The sequence below is a fragment of the Leptodactylus fuscus genome, chromosome 1, assembly GCF_031893055.1.
Source record: "Leptodactylus fuscus isolate aLepFus1 chromosome 1, aLepFus1.hap2, whole genome shotgun sequence".
In the NCBI taxonomy this organism is placed as follows: Eukaryota; Metazoa; Chordata; class Amphibia; order Anura; family Leptodactylidae; genus Leptodactylus; species Leptodactylus fuscus.
Window position 1 is genome coordinate 80,929,977 of NC_134265.1, and position 18,921 is coordinate 80,948,897.

At 41.1% G+C, this 18,921-nt stretch overlaps 1 protein-coding gene across 1 annotated transcript in view; it reads right to left on the reverse strand.

Moving 5' to 3' along the window:
* CEP120 (centrosomal protein 120) overlaps nucleotides 1-18,921 on the reverse strand; it is a 69,993-nt gene that overhangs the window by 34,938 nt on the left and 16,134 nt on the right. The window contains exons 10-13 of the mRNA XM_075272295.1: nucleotides 18,642-18,791; nucleotides 16,455-16,637; nucleotides 10,586-10,682; nucleotides 4,835-4,975 (exon numbers count right to left, since the gene is read on the reverse strand). Coding sequence (XP_075128396.1) covers nucleotides 4,835-4,975; nucleotides 10,586-10,682; nucleotides 16,455-16,637; nucleotides 18,642-18,791 — 571 coding nt within the window. The remainder of the gene's footprint in view (nucleotides 1-4,834; nucleotides 4,976-10,585; nucleotides 10,683-16,454; nucleotides 16,638-18,641; nucleotides 18,792-18,921) is intronic.

Consider the following 18,921-nt stretch of genomic DNA (forward strand, 5'->3'; position numbering starts at 1 on the left):
ATAAATATTATCTCCCATATCTCTGCTTTATATCGGCATCATCTTTTGATTGTATTTTAATTTTATTTTGGACGTTATAAGGCTTACAAGTGTAACAGCGATTTTCCAGATTTACAAGAAATGTAACTTTTTTTTTTTTTTGTTTTACACTATTTAAAAAAAAAAAAAAAAAAAAAAAAAACTTTTTTACATTGTTTTATTTGTGCTGCAAGCACACTAGAACCAGTGATCAGAGAGGATCGCTGGTTCTATACTAACTACAGACTGCAATACACGTGTATTGCAGTCTATAGAGGAAGCTAGCTATGCAGATGCATAGACTAGCTTCCCCTTGTCCTGGCATCCAAGGGGTTAACCCTCCCCCCATCGGAGCGAGCTCCGATGGGGGGAGGGATTAAGGAGCAGCGTGTAGCTGTAAATTACAGCTCACACAGACTCCTGCTGCCGGCAACATGATTTATAGCCCAGCCAAACCCCTAGGGTGCCATGATCACTATGGATCATGGCACCTTAAGGGTTAAACAGCGGGGGTCGGTGCAATCACCGTCCCTGCTGCTACAGGGGAAGCCTGGCTGTCAGATACAGCCGGCCTCCCATGGAGATCGCACGGGCTCTGCTTCTGAACCCGTGCGATCTCTATCACGTACAGGTACGTGGGAATGCGGGAACTAACCACATTCCCTGACGTACAGGTACGTGATTTAGCGTTAAGGGGTTAAAGACATTTAGTATTTGAGCTCTACATGCCTACTAGCATATATTTTCTGTCTTTGCCAGCTATGCTCAGTGCTTATTATCCTTCCTCATTTTGACCAAAAAACAAGGACTGGAAACAAAACTAAATTAGGGACCAAATCAAACACAAAGTTATCGGTATAAGAAAGAGGACCTGACAGTAAGTAGAAGATGCTAAATGCCATACATCATTTATTGCAATTGTGTACAAAGTTTCTTAGAATCGCTTATGCTATTCCTTAATGCAAAGTTTGTTGAAACAACAGTGCTTCTAAAGGTAGAGAGTTAAAATCTGGGCATTTTATATACACAAAATTTCCTGAAAAAAAAAAGTGGAAAAACTGCAGAAATCTAAAATTAAATAGTGTTTGTTAGGCTGCAGTAACATTGCATCCTGTTAGCAAGGCGTAAAAATCTTGAAGACACAGGTAATGATATATTCTGTGATTACATTTCTCTCCATTTTCAAGATCGCAATTTGTGGCCAATAAAATTATTCCATATTAAATTTAGAACCTAAAAGCCCTTAGAAAAGCTAAAGCTTCTTAGTGCTGAAATTCTGCTACGATTGTAGTCAGTTTTGACAAACTTAGGAGAGCAGCACATGACCGGGTTTCACCCGTGTTTCTCCCAGCATTAAGTTCAAGCCGGTAAATTTGGCTGACACACGGGCCGTGTTTCACAGGCGAAAAACGGTCGTGTGCTGCTACTCTTGGTGCAAGTAAAACTTGATATATTTTGTCTACCCTGGAACAACGCAAGTGCCAATGCAGTCATTCAGTAACAAGCAGATATCTTGAGAATGGTGGGAAATTTTAAAAAATGCATAATGAAAAAACAAAAACACACTGTTGAATTTTGCATTATGCAATAATGAAGATTTTAATATGTAAATTGCAAGAAATTTCTTTAGATGGACTGTCAGCAGGGGAAAGCATACTAAACCTACAACAAAGTTAGATTTAACGAGGACCTTTCATCAGATTGGGCACAGGCAGTTCTATATATTGCTGGAAAGCTGACAGTGCACTGAATTCAGCGCACTGTCGGCTTTCCCGATCTGTGCCTGGTGTAAAGCGCTATCGGTCCCGGTACCATAGGGCTTTACAGTCAGAATGGCGTTTCTGACACTTAGCCAGGGACGCCCTTCTGCCTAACAGTGCCTATCGCGCTGTACTGTGGAGCGGGGAGGAACTCCCCCCTCCCTCTCCTGATAACACTCGTCTATGGACGAGCTGTGTGAGCAGAGGGAGGGGGCGTTCCTCCCCGCTCACACAGTACAGCGCGATAGGCGCTGCTGGGCAGAAGGGCGTCCCTGGCTAACTGTCAGAAACGCCCTTCTGACACTAAAGCGCTATGGTCCCGGGACCGATAGCGCTTTACACTGGGCACAGATCGGGAAAGCCGACAGTGCGCTGAATTCAGCGCACTGTCAGCTTTCCAGCAGTATATAAAACTGCCTGTGCCCGATCTGGTGAAAGGTCCTCTTTAAAGTCTGGGAAAATTTATATTAAAAAAAAAAAAAAAAAAAAAAAAGGGCTGTTGCTGTTCTCAGCATACAGTCTACTGAATGTGGCCCATAAGCAGGCCCACAAAATATTTAATAACTCCAACCATGCCAGATCAAATGCTCAGAGTGTTCCAACATTATTTCATAAAAACGCAAGTTCACATTAATGAAAAGAATCTCATGAACAGTACGCGCTTCTTGCCAACAATATCTATATTACTAGAAATCATGATAAAAGTATGTTGGCATATAATCATTATCTACAGATCCAGAGTATGAGAACATTGGATATAATACTGAAAAAAGGCATGGGACTGGAAATCATTTATACACCAAACATAATGGGAGGTTACGTCCAGTGCACAAATAATGTGCCTGCTGCCCAAAGCAAGCGGCCACAGCCTTCACTTACAACACAATGCTTGGAATCTCAGTCACTATAATTTACCGTATTTTTCGGACTATAAGACGCACCGGACCATAAGACGCACTAAGGTTTTAGAGGAGGAAAATAGGGAAAAAAAAAAATTTTAAGGAAAAAAAATTGGTGAAATATTTAATAACCTAATAATATAATATTTCACCAATGTAAATAGAACCGGGGGCTTTCGGACACAGGGATACCAAATGTGTATGTGTTTCACAGTAATGTTTTTGTTTTATATGTATTCTAGGGATATGGGGGTGATTTGAACATATATCTCTATCTATCTATCTATCTATCTATCTATCTGTCTATCCGTCTGTCTGTCTATCCGTCTGTCTGTCTATCCGTCCGTCTGTCTGTCTGTGTCTGTCTTTCTGTCTATCTATATCTAATCTATCTCATCCATGGATGGAAAGAGACACCCTGCAGTGAAGCTATGCAAGAAGAGAAAAAGGGGCGGGCCAGACGGGTGAAGGAGGTGTGGTTTTCTAAGCAAACTTGAAAACATGCCTTTTTCACCTGTCTGGCTCGTCCCTCCTTCACTGCCTCTCACATCTTGCTCCGGCAATGAAGCCACACAGACAGGGAAGTAGGGGCGGACCAGACAGGTGAAGGAGGCGTGGTTTCAAGCTTGCTGAGAAAACCACGCCTCCTCCTCCCGTTTGGCCCGCCCCTCCTTCCCTGTCTGTGTGGCTTCATTGCCAGAGCCAGATCTGAGAGGCAGTGAAGGAGGGGCGGGCCAGACAGGAGAAGGAGGCGTGGTTTTCTCGGCAAGCTTGAAACCACGCTTCCTTCACCCGTCTGGCCCGCCCTTACTTCCCTGCCTCTTATATCTCGCTCCTGCAAAGACCCGACACAGACAGGGAAGGAGGGGCAGAGCAGGCAGGCACCGTGCTGCTCTCCTTTTGATTCACACAGACGGGACACAGACGCTGCACACGCTGCATTCGGACTATAAGACGCACACACATTTTCCTCCCATATTGGGAGGAAAAAAAGTGCGTCTTATAGTCCGAAAAATACGGTAAGTGCTAATAGTCACTTTATTATCTGTAGCAAGAGTAAAACAGGAGGGGGTGCTTTTGAATAGGGGGATCCGCAGAGGTTTCCGGCCAGCCTGCTCCTGCACCCTGCCTATATACTGAGGTCCTATGCTGTGGTTGTTATGGCCCACCAGGAACCTATATAAGGGAGCCTTCACACGGAGTAAACGTGTGTGTATTTTTGCAAAATACTCGTGTAAAAATAAGACTCCCATTGACTTAAATGATATTTTTTACATGTGTAAAAGTACGCCTGTAAAATGTCATTGACGTCAATGGGAGTCTTATTTTTACAGGTGTATTTTGCAAAAATACACGCGCATTTACTCCGTGTGAAGGCTCCCTAAGAAATGCATCACTGTACAAGCTTGAAATATAAAAAACAAAAAACTTGAGAGTCTTCAGTAGATGATACTTTTTTACTGGCTAACTCATAATGATGACAGAATATAATGTTTCAAAGCTCTTTGGCTTCTTCTTCAGATATAACTAAAAAACAATTTTCTGAAGGCTGCATATTTATGTACAACAGGACACATAGGGATAGGATTTCAGGAGGGGGGGGGGGGGAAGAGGCTTATTAGTATATACATGTAAACAATTCACAGTTCCCAGGTTCTTATCTTTATGGCTGTCTTAGTTCAGTGATTTCTATAGAATGACATGAACACATATGAGACATTTATTCCATTCTCCAGAGTGTTAATTTAGGGTCATGCTCTTGTACTCATAAATCTGTCGCTCTTTCCTTGATTTAAAATTCCCTCTTAAAACCAAAATTTTCATGTCATTGGTGAGATTATGATCTTCATTGCAGAAATGTTTTAGCACGGGAAAGTCCATCCTTTGTTCTCTAATTGTATGGCAATGTGAATTAATTCTCATTCTGAGCTTCTGACCAGCAAGTCATTTTCTATGCAGCTGTCATAACAAATAACTGAGAATATATATTTATATATGTATATGTGAATACTTGTATACAGACTGATAAGCGTGTATAAATGCATGTCAGACACTGCCATAAAAGTTCAGAAGACTTGTACAGTAAAAGTTAGGATCTCACCAAATAATCCGTAGTCTTAAGATCATCCACCACTGAGAGCCTTACAGATAGCCTACCTGACTTGCAAACAATTCCTCCTGCATTTCTTTCCACATTTCCAACTCGAGAGCAGCTTTGTACTCCAGGGTTTCCCGTGGCTCCGAAATATGTTTGGGAGAAGGTGGTGGCTGGGGAGGAGGATTCTGACATGCTGAGCTCTAACATTTAATAAAAAGAATAAAGAATAACTCTTAAAAATTACAAGTGGAAGATGGGCAAAAAAACATTACCCTGTTTCCCCGAAAATAAGACAGTGTCTTATATTAATTTTTGGTCCTAAAGACATGCTATGTCTTATTTTCAGGGGATGTCTTATGTGCTAAGATTGCACAAAGATTGTATAAAGAAAAACATTGCAACCAGCTGAAAGCGGTGTGAGGTGCTCTGTTTTCACAGGAAAGTCGGCGGCTGCTGCTGCTGTGATCCCATTATTTGTATCCACTGTTCCTGCTGCTGTGGGATGAGCTGGGAGAGTGGACCCGACCCCCCCCCCCCCCTGCATATGATGCTTAGTGTATATCCACGGGCATCTCCCAGCTCATCCTACTGCAGCAGGAACAGTGGATACAACGTATTGCAGCGGTGTCAGCAGCCGGCATATCTGTGCACACAGAACATCGCACACAGTGTTCAGCTGGCTGCAATGTTTTTCTTCATGCAATCTTTGCGCAGAAAGATTATTACCGTATTATTGGGGCATGTCTTACTTTCGGGGGGTGCCTTATATTAGGCAATTCAACAAAACATCTGCTATGTCTTACTTCTGGGGGATGACTTATTTTTGGGGAAACAGGGTAGTACAATGCACTAAAACATAGCGTGTAGAAAACAATAGTATGTACATTAATATACAGTATCTTTCTGCTATAACGCCTGTGGGTGGATTCCATTTTAACCATTTTTAATTATTTTAAAAAACAATGAAAATGTTTTAGGCTCTGTTCACATCACGCTTGATCCATCTGTCAGATGAATACCTATAAAATATTGCCCAATGTACTGTATGTCACTGTGTATAGTGCCATCTTTTACCCATTCACTTTATTTAAAAGAAACTTATACTGGCTGGTCTTCATCTTTGTTACTGAAGTGCACAGCAAAGTATTTTATGTTACTCCATACAACAAAAGAAAAATTATACCAATATATTGCAGCCTGATGAATACCAAAGAACACACTTTTAGTGTCCACCAGTCAAATGGAGACCTATAGATATACAAGCCAAACATAAGGATCAAATGAGATGTGAACAAAGCCTTAGAGGGTAAAATTAGGACAAGCTTTTGCTTACTAACGTAAATTCCTTTCCAATTCTGATTTTTTTTCATTTACTGCTTAGAGTAGTAACAGAGTTACTTAAAGGGGTTGTCTGGGATAAATAGAAATCCCTGCACTAATCTAAACACCCTCCCGTTGCCTACTTTCTAAATTAAATAATTTAACAAAAATGTATAATTTATCAAAAATGTATCCCCATATCCCCAGGATGGTCACGTGAACGCCCCAGGGACATATTCTGATTATCCGGTGGCTGTTTTCCCATTTCTAGAAACAGAACGTCACTACTACAACCCCCCTCCACCCAATCATACTTGCCTCTCATCCTTCCAGACTTCCTCCTGCCGGGAACGGCTCTTCTTCCTTCTGTGAAGCCTGTGTGAGCCGGAGTCAAGGCTTTGCACTGTAGCCGACACTCCAGCTCTATTAAGAAAGCGTAGAAGCCTGAAGAAGCTGCCCACGCCTGCGAGTAGAGATGGAGTAAAGGCTACAGCACAGTGCCAGGACTGTTGCACAGGCGCTGCAAGAATCAAAGAACAGAAGGAGCCTTTCCCGCAGCAGAAAGTCTGGATATGAAGAAGACAGGTAAGTATAATGGGGTGGGTTGAATTAGTTGGGAAGGGCTAGTAGTGGGAGGGATAACTAGGGAAACACGGAGGAAGTATTAGAGAGGGAGATCGGGTTAGAACCTACAACTATCATAATGCATTACATCAGCTAAGGCAGCAGGAAGCTACACCATGTAAACGAATGCAGAAGATGCTGCACGCTCCCATGGAAACCCAGAAATCAAACAAAACACTACTAAAGGTGGATGTACTTATTAACCCATTATTAGCACTAACAGACCTTTTTTTAAAAAAAAATATATATTTTTTATTTTTCCCTGAAAACCCCTTTAAAAGGCAGGACAAAGCTATCGGAATATATTGGATAACAAAATCCAAGCTTATAGGACAGATGATGCGACTTTTTGCTCTCTGAATGGGAGGGGAGCTGAGTTTTCAAGACTGTGCTTGCTTTCAGAACAATTCAGACAATCAGTTCAATTTATTACACTTTGCTGATAAAGCTCGGACAGTACTTAACCTTTCTTTGTAAACACAAAGAGAAAATGGAGTTTACTTCAAGTCCATTGTCTGTTCTGATAGGATGCAAGTGTTCTCCAACCTTGTATAATGTAATATACATTTACTGTTCATATTACTTGATCTGATTATTATAGATTTCTAATACCTTCTGTGTTTGTCTTCTTTGGGCCTCATGGATGACGCATGCGCAGTTGGCTCTAACAGGCTCGCGCAGCCAGAGCCGACTACGCATGCGTCATCCATGAGGCCCAAAGAAGACAACACAGAAGGGGTGGACGCAGCTGAGAAAGAAGGCAGCGCTGGCTATGGCAAAAGGTAGGAGACGAATAGCCTTTTTTAAGGTTATTCCGACGTGGTCAAGAGGAAAGGACTTCTTTTAATGGTAGAATCCCTTTAAGCGACCGCCGCCGGCAAAGTCTGCCTGCCGCTTCCATACATTGCAATGGGAGCGCGCTATTCAAATAGTATTCGCGCATCTCTAACTTCAATTGTAAGAAGATACAATTGAAGTTAGAGATGAACAAATACTATTTGAATAGCGCGCTCGCTCCCATTGCAATGTAGGGAAGCGGCAGGCCGACTTTGCCGGCGGCCGCCGATTAACTCCTCGCGTGCCGCCGCTTCAATCCATATATAAGGCGCACTGGACTATAAGGCGCACTTTCGATTTCTGAGGAAATCGTAGGATTTTATGTGCGCCTTATAGTCCAGAAAATACGGTAATGATAAATAATGTATCAAGGTAAAGCAAATGCATATATCTAGTGAGGTACTTCATAGTGTCCCGTCCATCAAATATGCAAAGTCCGCGCACTAGCTTGCTGAATAATACAAGTGAGAAGAGGCGGCAGTAGGCAAAGCAGATGAGAGTGGGAGATGTGAAACCCCTTTTAACATTTTGTGATTTATTTTTTAAATGTTCCACCTACTTTAACATTTGCAAACAAACTGAAGGCTATTCTTACATTTAACAGTCCAGCATATTATTTGTTTTAGGTCCCCATTAAAGGGAACCTTTCATCACCTCCATCAACTCTAACTATCTACATCTTTCAATAGGAGATGATCCACTGATTTTGGTGAATTTGGAATTCTCTGGAGCTCCCACCATTCTTGAGCAGTCATTTCTATCCATGTCAACAATATAACATTTACTACAATACATACATTAACTAAATGACTGAACTGGCACAGAGGGAGAGTGGACACTGCCCGCAAGGGCTTACAAGAAAGGAGAAGGCAACAGTGGTTGAGGGTAGAAGTTGCCTAGATGACAGTGTAATGGCAGCAGGGTTAATGAAGATTGCAAGATATCTTAGAGGTGGTTATTCAGGTTGCCTTTGAAGGTTTTGATAGTTATGACATCCTGATGCATTAGGATAGTGCGCTCTATAGAATGTGGGATGGACTGGAGAAATCCTGGAAATGGCTGTGAGAGGAGCAGAATCTAGAGTGATGGAGACGATTAGGTATAGATATCAGGAGCTTAGATCAGAGATGTATAAAGGAAACCGGATGTGGAAAGCCTTATATGCCACTCTGATCTGGGATAAATCATTGTTGGTATACAGAATTGATTTGGTTAAATATTTGATGTAAGTTATGCAGCCTGGTTCTATACAATATATGTCACGTGCTGTTATTGAAAGGTCTATATAGAATATATATATATATATATATATATATATATATATATAGATAGATAGATATAGATAGATAGATATATATATATACAGTCATGGCCAAAAGTTTTGAGAATGATACAAATATTAATTTTTACAAAGTCTACTGCTTCAGTTTTTCTAATGGCAATTTGCATATACTCCAGAATGTTATAAAGAGTGATCAGCTTAACAGCAATTACTAACAAAGTCAATAATTGCCTAGAAAATGAACTTTATCCCCCAAAACACATTTCAACATTATTGCAGCCATGCCTTAAAAGGACCAGCTAACATCGTTTCAGTGATTGCTCCATTAACACAGGTGTGGGTGTTGATGAGGACAGGGCTGGAGATCAATCTGTCATGATTAAGTAAGAATGACACCACTGGACACTTTAAAAGGAGGCTGGTGCTTGGCATCATTGTTTCTCTTCTGTTAACCATGGTTATCTCTAAAGAAACACGTGCAGTCATCACTGCACTGCACAAAAATGGCTTAACAGGGAAGAGTATCGCAGCTAGAAAGATTGCACCTCAGTCAACAATCTATCGCATCATCAAGAACTTCAAGGAGAGATGTTCCATTGTTGGCAAAAAGGCTCCAGGGCGCCCAAGAAAGACCAGCAAGCGCCAGGACCATCTCTTAAAAGTGTTTCAGCTGCGGGATCAGGCTACCAGCAGTGCAGAGCTTGCTCAGGAATGGCAGCAGGCAGGTGTGAGTGCATCTGCACACACTGTGAGGAGGAGACTCTTGGAGCAAGGCCTGGTCTCAAGGAGGGCAGCAAAGAAGCCACTTCTCTCCAGAAAAAACATCAGAGACAGACTGATATTCTGCAAAAGGTACAGGGAGTGGACTGCTGAGGACTGGGGTAAAGTCATTTTCTCGGATGAATCCCCTTTTCGATTGTTTGGGACATCTGGAAAACAGCTTATTCGGAGAAGACGAGGTGAGCACTACCACCAGTCTTGTCTCATGCCAACTGTAAAGCATCCTGAAACCATTCATGTGTGGGGTTGCTTCTCAGCCAAGGGAATCGGCTCTCTCACAGTCTTGCCTAAAAACACAGCCATGAATAAAGAATGGTACCAGAATGTCCTCCAAGATCAACTTCTCTCAACCGTCCAAGAGCAGTTTGGCAATCAACAATGCCTTTTCCAGCATGATGGAGCACCTTGCCATAAAGCAAAGGTGATAACTAAATGGCTCAGGGAACAAAACATAGAGATTTTGGGTCCATGGCCTGGAAACTCCCCAGAACTTAATCCCATTGAGAACTTGTGGTCAATCATCAAGAGATGGGTGGGCAAACAAAAAGCTACAAATTCTGACAAAATGCAAGCATTGATTGTGCAAGAATGGACTGCTATCAGTCAGGATTTGGTCCAGAAGTTGATTGAGAGCATGCCAGGGAGAATTGCAGAGGTCCTAAAAAAGAAGGGTCAACACTGCAAATATTGACTTGCTGCATTAACTCATTCTAACTGTCAATATAAGCTTTTGTTACTTATAATATGATTGCAATTATATTTCTGTATGTGATAAAAACATCTGACAAACACACATAAAAACCAGAGGGCAGCAGATCATGTGAAAATAGAAGATTTGTGTCATTCTCAAAACTTTTGGCCATGACTGTATATATATATATATATATATATATATATATATATAGATATATATTATAAAAATGTATGTCTATAAAAATAATATATATAAAAATAGTAATAACAATACCTGAGTGGATTCAGACACAACATCCTCTCGCTCCTTCAGCAGTCCGTAATCCTCTAATGTGATGGTATACGACAGTTCGGCCACTCTGTTTTCAGATCTGAAAAGAATATTTGTAATGCTTATTATAGTATTCAAAAGAATATAAAAAAACTGGACAAACAAATAGATGAGAATAATAAAAAAAATGTGTAATAACTTTGCAGAGATATTGCTCACAGGATTCTACCACCTACCTCAAGCATATTCAACTCTTCCCACTACTTTATAGAGCACAAAACCAATGTTACAAACATCACACCTTTGTTACGTATGCCACTTTTGTAGATTTGGAGAAAAACAACATTGAAGTCATACAAAAATGAAGTATCTGGTGCACTGGTGTCAGTCCTGGGAGCTGATGTCAAAGCATTGGGAGGATCAACTCTCACTGCAGGGGTTGTCACAAGCAGAGGATGGTAAGGGTCTGATTGGCAAAAGCCAAGCTCTAGGCAACCCTTGTCTTTATGCCCTGTTAGGATATATGGATGCCAGCGAGATGGGTTCCCCCATTAACTTTGTGCACTTGGCCTTATTATGTATCATGTAAAGCCATAAGCACATGACTATATTTGTCGGCAGCATGCTGTTTTGTTAACAAATAGCATTGAGAGGATCAACTCTCACTGCATGGGGTGTCACAGGCAGAAGATGGTAAGGGTCTTATAACCCACTCATTACAATGGTCCCATGCACACAATTAAATTCCAAGGGTACATGTGGGAACTGTGAACACGCGGCAGCTTAATTTTTTTTTTCTATCATGCCGATACCAAATCTTTTACTCTTTAACAGTAAGGATCAATTGTTGGCATCTGTTTAGGTGCAGGGGGTCATATTTTATTATTGCAATTACCATTACTCAACTTCTTTTATTCTGCTAAAGAGATGCGGAGAACATAAATGTGATAGAGGGCAGTAGTTGGAATGAGGGGTGATAACATGATGAAAAGTTCCTGAGGTCACTAACCACACTCCTCTCGATGACAGTAACAAGATTTGTATGTGATTTTTATTCCTGATGTCATTTACAGCTTCCTCCTCAAAGTCCTTTGTCACAAACAAACCTAAGACTTTAAAAGGATCCTATCATTCAAACTCATTTTTTTCCTCACTAACACATCAGAATAGCCTTAAGAAAGGCTATTCTTCTCCTACCTTTCGATATCTTCTTTGCGCTGCCATTCGCTTTAAATCCCGTTTTTTTTGTCGGTATGCAGTAAGCGTAAGTGGCCACAAAAAAAAAAACTTCCGCCCGCTGGCAGAGCCGACTTGCACATGCGTTGAATTTTGACACTCCGCGCACCGGAAGAGGATGTGTGAAGAAGCCGTTGCTGAAGAAGATGGAGGAGGCGCTGGAGAGAGTTCTCCCGTAGCATTGGGCACGCCCCCAGTGCTGCGAAGGAACTCATTTGCATACAGACAAAAAACTGGATTTCAAGCGAACAGCGGCGCAGAGAAGACATCGAAATGTAGGAGAAGAATAGCCTTTCCTAAGGCTATTGGGACATGTTAGTGAGAAAAAAATGATTTCGACTGATAGGATCCCTTTAAAGGGGTATTCCCAACTCGTCTGTTCACCTACTTGCTGGCTGTGTGCTCTCTTCACTTCCTGGTTTTCTCTGTACATTGGTGGACAGGGTTTCACTTGCTGTCTCCCAGACAAAGCCAGCTCTGCTATCTCTCTTCATAGCAGTATGTTTGCAGTCAGTAATGACGGATGGTTGTAAATAAATTAGCACAGTATTACTGGAAGATGCACAATATGAAGCTGATTCAGCAGAGCTGAATTTGATAGGTGATGAGAATCCCAAATTTACATGCTACAGGACCAAAAGTCAGCTTGCAATAAACTCCGTTTTAGGTCTGTGTGTTGCATACAGAGGTAACTGACTCCCTGTCTCAGCTCTTATCAGCAAAATTCAATTAAAAGACCTGATAACTGGAAGGAGATAAACAGCTCAGAAATACAAGCTGCCCCAAGCACTCAGTTCCCCCTCCCCTAAGAGCAGGGAGCTAGGTCACTTGTCCTGGGCAGAGAAATAAGATCATCACCAGGTCCGTGGTTATGGAAACGCAGTGTAAACAATGAAGTGAATAATCTCAGATAATAGCCAAACAAAGCAGTTTTGCTGAAGCAATGTATTTAGGAAAAGTCTTAAATCCGCATAAGCTAGTAGTATAGATAGGATCCTTGAGATCGTTTAAACATTCCATGCTGCGCCTCAAATATGTCTAATATCCAAGCTTTAGCTTCAATGTACCAGTCAGGACAAGGCTTTGAAATCTAGCCATATTATGTATGGCCTCGACAGTAATAGTATTAAAATGGGCTTTATGTGCCAGCATGTGAATATTTGCACAGTTACCGTCTATAAAGAGTTCCTAAGCTTTACATTGTAAGTTTAATACTGCTCTAGTACTGTACTATAGACAATTCAGCCATGCCATTTACAAGTTACACTAAATGAGTACAGTGAATGGTTGTTATAGACAAGTAGTGTGCCTAGAACTACTGGAAGAGCCAGATAGACAGAAATAGAGATAAACACTGACAAGGGAACAATATCTATAAAAACCTGAACAGCAGAGTCATAAAATATGTCAAGTTATTAAAAACAATATCACATTATATTGCGAACAAATAAGACAATTCAGTTTCCTTTGCAACAGCTGGAAAAATAGAACATGTCAAGCAACACGTTCTTGTTAAAAATGGATGGCCACAAAACAATTTCATTTCTAAGCAGAAAAGACATGATTTGTGGAACATGTCGGAGTATTCTGCAGTTACATTGTGTAACTGGCCCGAGATTAGTTTCTATCAAAAGCTATTAGAGGTTGGTTAGTCTCTCATCCCTCTAATATAAATGCAACAGGAACAAGAAATCTACCCCATGGTGTCTATGAACAGCGCTGACCAGTCACACAATGGTGCCCTTCTTTTGAATGTAAAAAAGTAAAAAAATAAAATTTAATTAAAAATAAACTGTACACTATGTCAGAGATTCCAAAATGCATGTGAACATAGCTAAATGGAAAGTCCTGTAGCAACATGTGAACAAGTACAAGGATCATCAGATGTAGAGTGTAATGGGATGGCACCACAAGCACCAGAAATATAGGGTAGGGGTGGGGGGAGATTGGGCTTTGCCCAGGAATCTAGAACTGGGACCAAAGTCCAGGTAAACTATGGTATGCTACCAATGCACAATTTACATATAAATAAAACAGTAATTTACACAATTTACATGAATATGGGGCTCCAAAGCTAAATAACAATCTGCCCAAAGTCGCAATAGACAGCCTTATGTACCCCAAAAAAAAAAAAATACACTCACAAAAAATAAGACCTCATAACAAAAAGTTTAGAAAAACAAAACAAAAATAAAGTTATGGGTCAAACACTGGTGACACAAAGGGAAACCATATGTATCTGGTACTGCAGTATTCACACTGACCCACATACAATAGTTCAAGGGATTTTCCAAGATGTGATATTGAGGGCCTATTCTAAAGAAGGGTCATCCATGTCCAATCGCGTTGCACTCGCCACGTCACCCTATTGCAGCTCACCTCGCATTCACTTGAATGAGAGCTGTAGCAGCATGGCCAGTACTCAATGTAACAAAGAAAATATAAAAACACTAAGGAGAAAGCATTAATGAAATTTCAGGGATTAGCAGACATGAACTTGGATGCAGCACGTCAGTTTCACACATACGCGGTCATAACTACAGATATCTGTATTATCATCACATCGAACAGTATGCCAGTCACTCAGAAGACACACAATTCAACCGCACATGGACCGAACTAGTGACTGAAACGTTGACATGTCACAAGTGGTTTTCTTTTATCACGGTACTGGATCTTCACTAGAAATTGATTATTATTCCACCGATGATCTGCTCAGATTTCTTTTTAGACAGCGCCATCTATTGGTATGACTGTTCTCCATTATAGTGTCTTGCTCATACTTGCTTTAGTTATTGACCGTTAGGTTTCATCTGGACTCATTTGAACAATATTTAGTATGCTATCCATTAACTTATTATTAATATTATTGCCACTTTAGACTGGAGACATGTAATGAATTATTGAAACTGTTAAAATATTAAAATTTACATGTAGCTGAATGGGGGGTGACAAAACAAAAAAAAAAAAAAAAACAACCCATATTGTAGTATTATGTCAACATGAGACTGATACAGAAATTTTGCAGAATACAAACGCAACTCCTAGAAATTTGCCACAGATCTTAGCCTATCACAAACGGTAACATAATAAGTACTGAGACATATAGCTAGCAGGGAAAAAAAAGCAGCTCCCATTGAAGGCCGTTTTTGGAGGCGGATTCTGCGACAAAATAAGCTGCCAAATAACTCTGTGAGAGCATACCATACGCATTGTCTAGCCACAACTCTTTTCCTTAAGACCTTTCATAACACTAAGGAGGAAGGCGTTTAAGAAGTAGAAAATAATGTCTTATAAAGTGCCTTTTGTAGATGGCGTAGTAGGAGACCTTCCTACTCTTGATGGGCATTCTTCGTTAAATATTTTCAACGATATTTCTATAAAACTGTGTTTACCTTTGTAGGCACATACTGAGCGATGTGTTACATTAAATTTCCCTTTTAAGTGTTACACAGAAGAAACTGAACACTTGCTGCCAAGTTCTTGGTGAGCATGTTTTATTAAACATTCCCATGTGGTGCAGTGGTATGCATGCTGTAGTGGTGGGCAATGTTACTTTCTATATATAAATGCATGGAATATACATTATTAGAGATGAGTGGATACTATTCGAAACGGCAGTTTCGAATAGCACGCTCCCATAGGAATGAATAGGAGCGGCTGGCGCGCAGGGGGTTAATCTGCCGGACGCCAGCTGCATCCATTCATTCCTATGGGAGCGTGCTATTCAAAACGGCCGTTTCGAATAGTATTCGCTCATCTCTATATATTATATATAAATGCATTTTAAAGTTCAGCTCAGGTCAGTAGACACTCTGTTCTCTAAAGTGCAGCCATTGCAACAAGTCAGTAAAATTTTGACTGCCTGCTGCTTCTTTACCAGTATACCAATCCTGAATCATCAGTTTACAAACTTTGCTAAGGGCGGGTTCACACCTGCGCCCGGCCTCCGGTTTATAGGTTTCCGTCTTCTGCCCGAGAAACTGGAAAGGAGACCGAAACCATCAGTCAGTTTTCAAACCCATTCATTTGAATGAGTTTGCAAAGTGTCTGCTCATGAGCGTCTTCTGGTCTCTGCAGCGAAACTGTTTCTTTTAACCAGACACAAAGTTGGACATGCAGAGACCAGAAGACGCTCAGGGCAAACATTGACTGCCGGGTTTCCGTCTCCTGTCCAACTTCTCAGATGGAAAGTGGAGACCAGGCGCAAGTGTAAACCTGCCCTAAGGCAATGAGTGTTTAGCCCAATTCCAGTGAACAGGTGAATGTAGACTTTAGAAGTGTACTATTAAATAATGCTCTGGTCAAGTGATGTCTCCTAGGCCAACCTCAAACACTACTACATGGACACAGGTACGTTTTTGCGCCTGTGAATACAAGCTCCATTGTCTAGCACAAAGTTGGTACATACAGTATGTCACTTTCGGGTGTGATCAGTGTCCCAATTCAAGAGCATTCTGCTTAGCAACATTCTCACAATTACAGTTTGCAGTTCGGTTTCAACAAGAATGTGAACTGTATATGCATTTCCAACAATGTACGGAGGATCACATGTATTGTTCCATGATATGCCTAGAAAGGTGACAAACGGTCTACATTTGGATTTGGGTTCTCTTTGTTCATATATATGTCTTACCCCTCTATAGGCAGAACAGAAGCCTTTTCATGAAAGGTCTGCCTCCAGCAATGCTCCCCCTGTCGTCCTAAGAACCGTGTCTTCTCAGTTGTAAAAACGTTTGACAGCTGAAGTCTTGCTACTCCAATGAGAAGATCCTTTGCAGATTTATCCCTGTGCCATACTTCAACAAGCAGTGGCAACCTAAAAAGACAAAAATGTTATCCTGTTAAGATCTGTAATGCCAATTGATTTGTATGTGATAACTGGTGTATGCTATGTTCTATACATAAAGGAAGAAACAGTACCACGTTGCACTCTAGTGGCCATATGAAGAAAGCAAAACAACTTTAAAAAAAAAAGTTTCAAAGCTCTTGAAATTTATAACTACTAGAAGAAAACTAAATAAATAAAAGGACTACTGGTAAATTATAACATCAATGCATTTAATTGACAGTAACTTGACTGAGAGCATACGTATGGTGAGGTTTTTGAGATCTGCTCACATGGTATAGGGATGTGTGGCGACTGCCATTGCTGTGATGCTGTGTCTGCGGTGTGGTCTAGAGTCCGAGAGCTTAGCCTGTTAGAAGGGGTGCTGTTGGCCTGCTGGGTTGTGTTCACCTGTAGGTGCTGAGCTGTGGAGGTTGTGTGGTACCGCACCAAATATCATAGGGACCCACTATACAGAGGTTGCCGTGAAGTGGCTAATGAAGGTATATACCTTGATTAAAATAAATACTACAAATTCTTGAGTTAATTTTTGCAGGTTTTGCAGAGTTAAAAAGGTTATTCAGGCTAAATAATATTTTCTAATTAGGCCCGGGGAGGTGAAAAAAAACAAACAAACAAAAAATACTCATCTGACCCCGATGCTCCAGTGTTCTCCTAGCCCGCTCCTTTCTGCTGCATTCTTGTGAATGAATTTCTCACTGGCTCTGACGTTCCGGATGCCTACCACTGATCGGCCTTGGCGATCTCATGGGGCGGACACTTCTGCCATAACAAAGCTGCAGGGGCAGAAAGCCCGGGGAGGTGCCGGAGCACCAGGGACAGGAGAGTATGGTTTTATTTTTTTCACCACCCCCGGCCTAATTAATAGATAGCATTTTAAGCTGGACAACCCCTTTAAGTATAAATCAATGTATAAATACTGGTATTAGATCCATGAGTGGAGCTCAACAGTAGAACATGACTGGGGAAGAGCCCACTAACAATTAGATGTGTTCCACTGTCAGAGCAGTAGAGGCAAACCTTTCCCTTTTGTGAAGGGGTGAAATGACCTTTCCCAATACTTACCAGTACTGGTCTATTAAGTTTCTTTCACAACTTTGTCATGTTTATATATGGAAACTGAAGGTGGCCATAAACCTGTTAGTCTAATGCTTATATTCTTTTTTCCATATAAGACGTGACAGTTGGCCAAGCATGCATGTGTTCTCAGTGGGGCGAGCGGAAGATGCTGTCTGGGTTTTTTTTTCAGCAGTTTATATCCATTAAAGACAAAAGGAATTTGCATGTTGAAACCCATTACTTCTTTCCCTGACATGTGTCAAGAGATCCTTTCCCCAGTCTGTACACATACACACACTAGATGGCCAACTTTTGTGTATGTGTGGGTCTCTAAAATAAAAAAATACATCCATGTGCTGACCATGTCATCCACAGACCCACTCATTTCATATTGTTGAGTTCTGCTTGAAAAACGGAAAGGAATAGGACCTGTCCTCAGTTTTGCCTCTGGAAAATTGTTGGACTAAAGTCTTGCAAGTCCGGCTGTTTCAGTTTTAAAGAAAGGACACCGATGGACCCCTTTATAGTTAATGGGGTCAGCTGCGCCCCACACGTGACCACTGTTGTAGCGGTCAGTCTATCCATTGTTCTGGTCATCTGACGGTCCAGAACAACAGGACGGTCGACGTTTGTGTGAACCTACCATAACCCTGCTAAAAATCCCTAAATTGATTCAATATTAATCTATTGTGTATGGCCATTAGACATCTGTCTCTTATGATCCACAGAGGAAACCTAATACCTTATACTAGGGCCAGGCGACCAGGCTTAGCTGAGCTGACTTGTGATTTCAATTATTTTTGGATTAACTGCCCAGCCCTACCTCATACACAAGTGTGGTGCATTGTGGCTTGTAACATAATGCATACAATTTTTACTACAGTTCAGTTGTAAATAGGTTGAATATCTCCAAACCTTAAGAAGGTATCCTGAAGCTGGTGGGGCATAGTCGCAAAATCAAAGGCACAATAAGACTGTGGAAAAAATACTTCCATATTTCTTCGCACTTCCACTGGAGGGTTAGTCATAATAGGAGCTGCACTGCCAAAGAATGGGTAGGTGTACCTGTATTGGAGAAAAGAAAAGACGTGCCTCTCAGTATCTGATCGTTTACTATACAATACAAATTGGAAACCAGTGATAGACATGCTGACTGTAAGGTCTGACAAAGATAAATGGTCATTGAGCCAATAGT